General features: G+C 29.2%; 1 protein-coding gene across 3 annotated transcripts; it reads left to right on the top strand.

Moving 5' to 3' along the window:
• Nucleotides 1-25: 25 nt before the first annotated feature.
• Nucleotides 26-1,740, top strand: LOC108572078 (GTP-binding protein SAR1). 3 transcript variants are annotated; one of them, XM_017934265.1, is made up of 6 exons: nucleotides 26-97; nucleotides 372-468; nucleotides 652-771; nucleotides 905-970; nucleotides 1,042-1,277; nucleotides 1,343-1,739. In XM_017934265.1, the coding sequence occupies exons 2-6, from the start codon at nucleotides 426-428 to the stop codon at nucleotides 1,457-1,459; spliced, it is 582 nt and encodes a 193-aa protein (XP_017789754.1). In that variant the 5' UTR covers nucleotides 26-97; nucleotides 372-425; the 3' UTR covers nucleotides 1,460-1,739. The 3 variants fall into 3 exon arrangements, with proteins under 3 accessions (XP_017789754.1, XP_017789756.1, XP_017789755.1); XM_017934267.1 differs by having other exon boundaries at nucleotides 47-87; nucleotides 1,343-1,740; XM_017934266.1 differs by lacking the exon at nucleotides 26-97 and adding an exon at nucleotides 123-175.
• Nucleotides 1,741-2,250: the final 510 nt, after the last annotated feature.

Here is a 2,250-nt window from a genome sequence, read left to right as displayed (position 1 = left end):
TTATACCATGCGAGCGCTTTTCTGACCTGCCTGTAATTTTTCATTTTGGTGGTGGTGAACAAAAGATTCTAAAACTGTTATTTGTAGGTGAGATCTGGTAAGTCTGTTGCATTTCAATTCTAATCGTCCACCGATCGTATGCTAAATTCCACTCTTGCCTTCGATGTAACAAACGGTAGTGATTTAATGTTTATTTTGAAATAAATAATTATTAATGCGTATTGTTTTTCCTATTCATCTATAACATCTCTTGTCATAGTTAAAATACATTTAAAATTTTATCACGAGTACATTGTCTTTTAAAGAGCAAGTTTTATTGTAAAGTATAATTACTTGCAGACGATAATCTTGTCAACTCATCATTGTTGCAGAGTCATTCAGTAGTTAGTACATAGTGGACGTGATATACATTTACATCTACAAATATGTTCATTTGGGATTGGTTTGCAGGAGTTTTAAATTACCTTGGTAAGTGCTATTTTCATAACTTTTAATACATATTATGTAAATGTTAAATATATAAGAATAATTTGACTTTAACTTTTGTTCTTTCAATAAAAAATTGCTGAATATTATTGTGATTTAATATTGATCTCAATTTGATTTTCATATGTACATATATTATATATGACTTTTGTTTTTAATTTTTAGGTCTCTGGAAAAAGAGTGGTAAGCTCTTATTTCTTGGTTTAGATAATGCAGGCAAAACCACATTACTTCACATGCTCAAAGATGACCGACTAGCTCAACATGTGCCTACATTGCATCCAAGTAATTGTTATTTAAAATATGTCATAACTGTTTCATTATTTTTTAACTTTTATCTTTTTTAGGTATAATTCTAACCTAACTTTAATTGTTTATATTATTTGGTAATAGTATTTTATGTGTATTCATGCTTCAGCATCGGAAGAACTTTCTATTGGAAATATGAGGTTCACAACATTTGATCTTGGAGGGCATCCTCAAGGTATAACTCAATAGTAGTGAAAGGATTAAGCAGTATAATTTTACATTTACTAAGATAAGAAACTGTTACAGCACGAAGAGTTTGGAAAGACTATTTTCCAGCAGTGGATGCAATAGTATTTCTTGTTGATGCAAGTGACAGATCACGGTTACCAGAATCAAAAACTGAATTTGATGCACTTTTAACTGATGAACAACTTAGTGCATGTCCAGTTTTAGTACTAGGAAATAAAATTGATAAACCAGGTGCAGCTTCTGAGGATGAACTTAGAAATTACTTTAGCCTTTATGGTCAGACAACAGGAAAGGTATGTTTAGTAGACTGTTATATTTTGCTTAACACACCTAATAACATAAAATATTTGAATTTTAGGGAAAAATTTCTCGTAGCGAAATAGCCGGTCGTCCATTGGAATTATTCATGTGCTCAGTGCTGAAAAGACAAGGGTATGGTGAAGGCTTCCGCTGGCTTGCTCAGTACATTGACTGAATGCATATGTTAATTTAAATACTCAGATTTGACAGTTTATTACATTTCCTTTTCCTCTGATTCATATTGGATGTCAGTACAGAGGTGTATTATCCTTTATGTGAATTGTGCAGTAGGAAAGGAATATCAATGCATGAACTGTAATAACAGATTCAGAACAGTGCAAACAAGTAAAGAAAATATTTAAAAAAATACAATATGACAAACGTGGTAGGACTAATTTCTTTTATTTTAATACGTGGAGCCTACAATAACCTTCTACATGAATTTTTCAAATTCCATGAAAGTTCTGTGAATTTCTATCATTTTGCAAACCATATTATGGAAGTACTTGATATGCGAAAAATGATACAAGCGTTTTGATAAACAAAATAATAAACTATTTAAGAATTTCAACTGTTTTTCGAAGTTATTTTTTATAATATGAATGTTTTAATCGTATTAAAAAATATTTTGTGCATTTCTAAAAATTTGGTAAAGACATTCGATTTCATGTTCTTTTTACTTCAAAAAGTACAAATTTAAACAAAATTAGAAATGGTACATGATATCTGTTTAACATATTTGAGTTTTTTATTTTTTAAATTTACTGGTTTTTATGCAATTCCAGTAAAAGGGGTGAATGTAAACAATCCATGTCATTGTAAAAACTATTATTATATTTGTGATTGTATGTTGGTAGCAAAATTTAAAAAATTGTCGATAAATGTCTTAAAAATGACTATAAATGGTTCGTAATTATATGAAATTATAATATAATCAGTTTGTGTAAACTTGGTTTTAAAACAAAT

Source organism: Habropoda laboriosa, unplaced genomic scaffold (assembly GCF_001263275.1).
Source record: "Habropoda laboriosa isolate 0110345459 unplaced genomic scaffold, ASM126327v1 scaffold67, whole genome shotgun sequence".
NCBI classification, from domain to species: domain Eukaryota; kingdom Metazoa; phylum Arthropoda; class Insecta; order Hymenoptera; family Apidae; genus Habropoda; species Habropoda laboriosa.
Note: the sequence above shows the minus strand (reverse complement) of the source record. Positions and strands in the feature narration are given on the sequence as shown.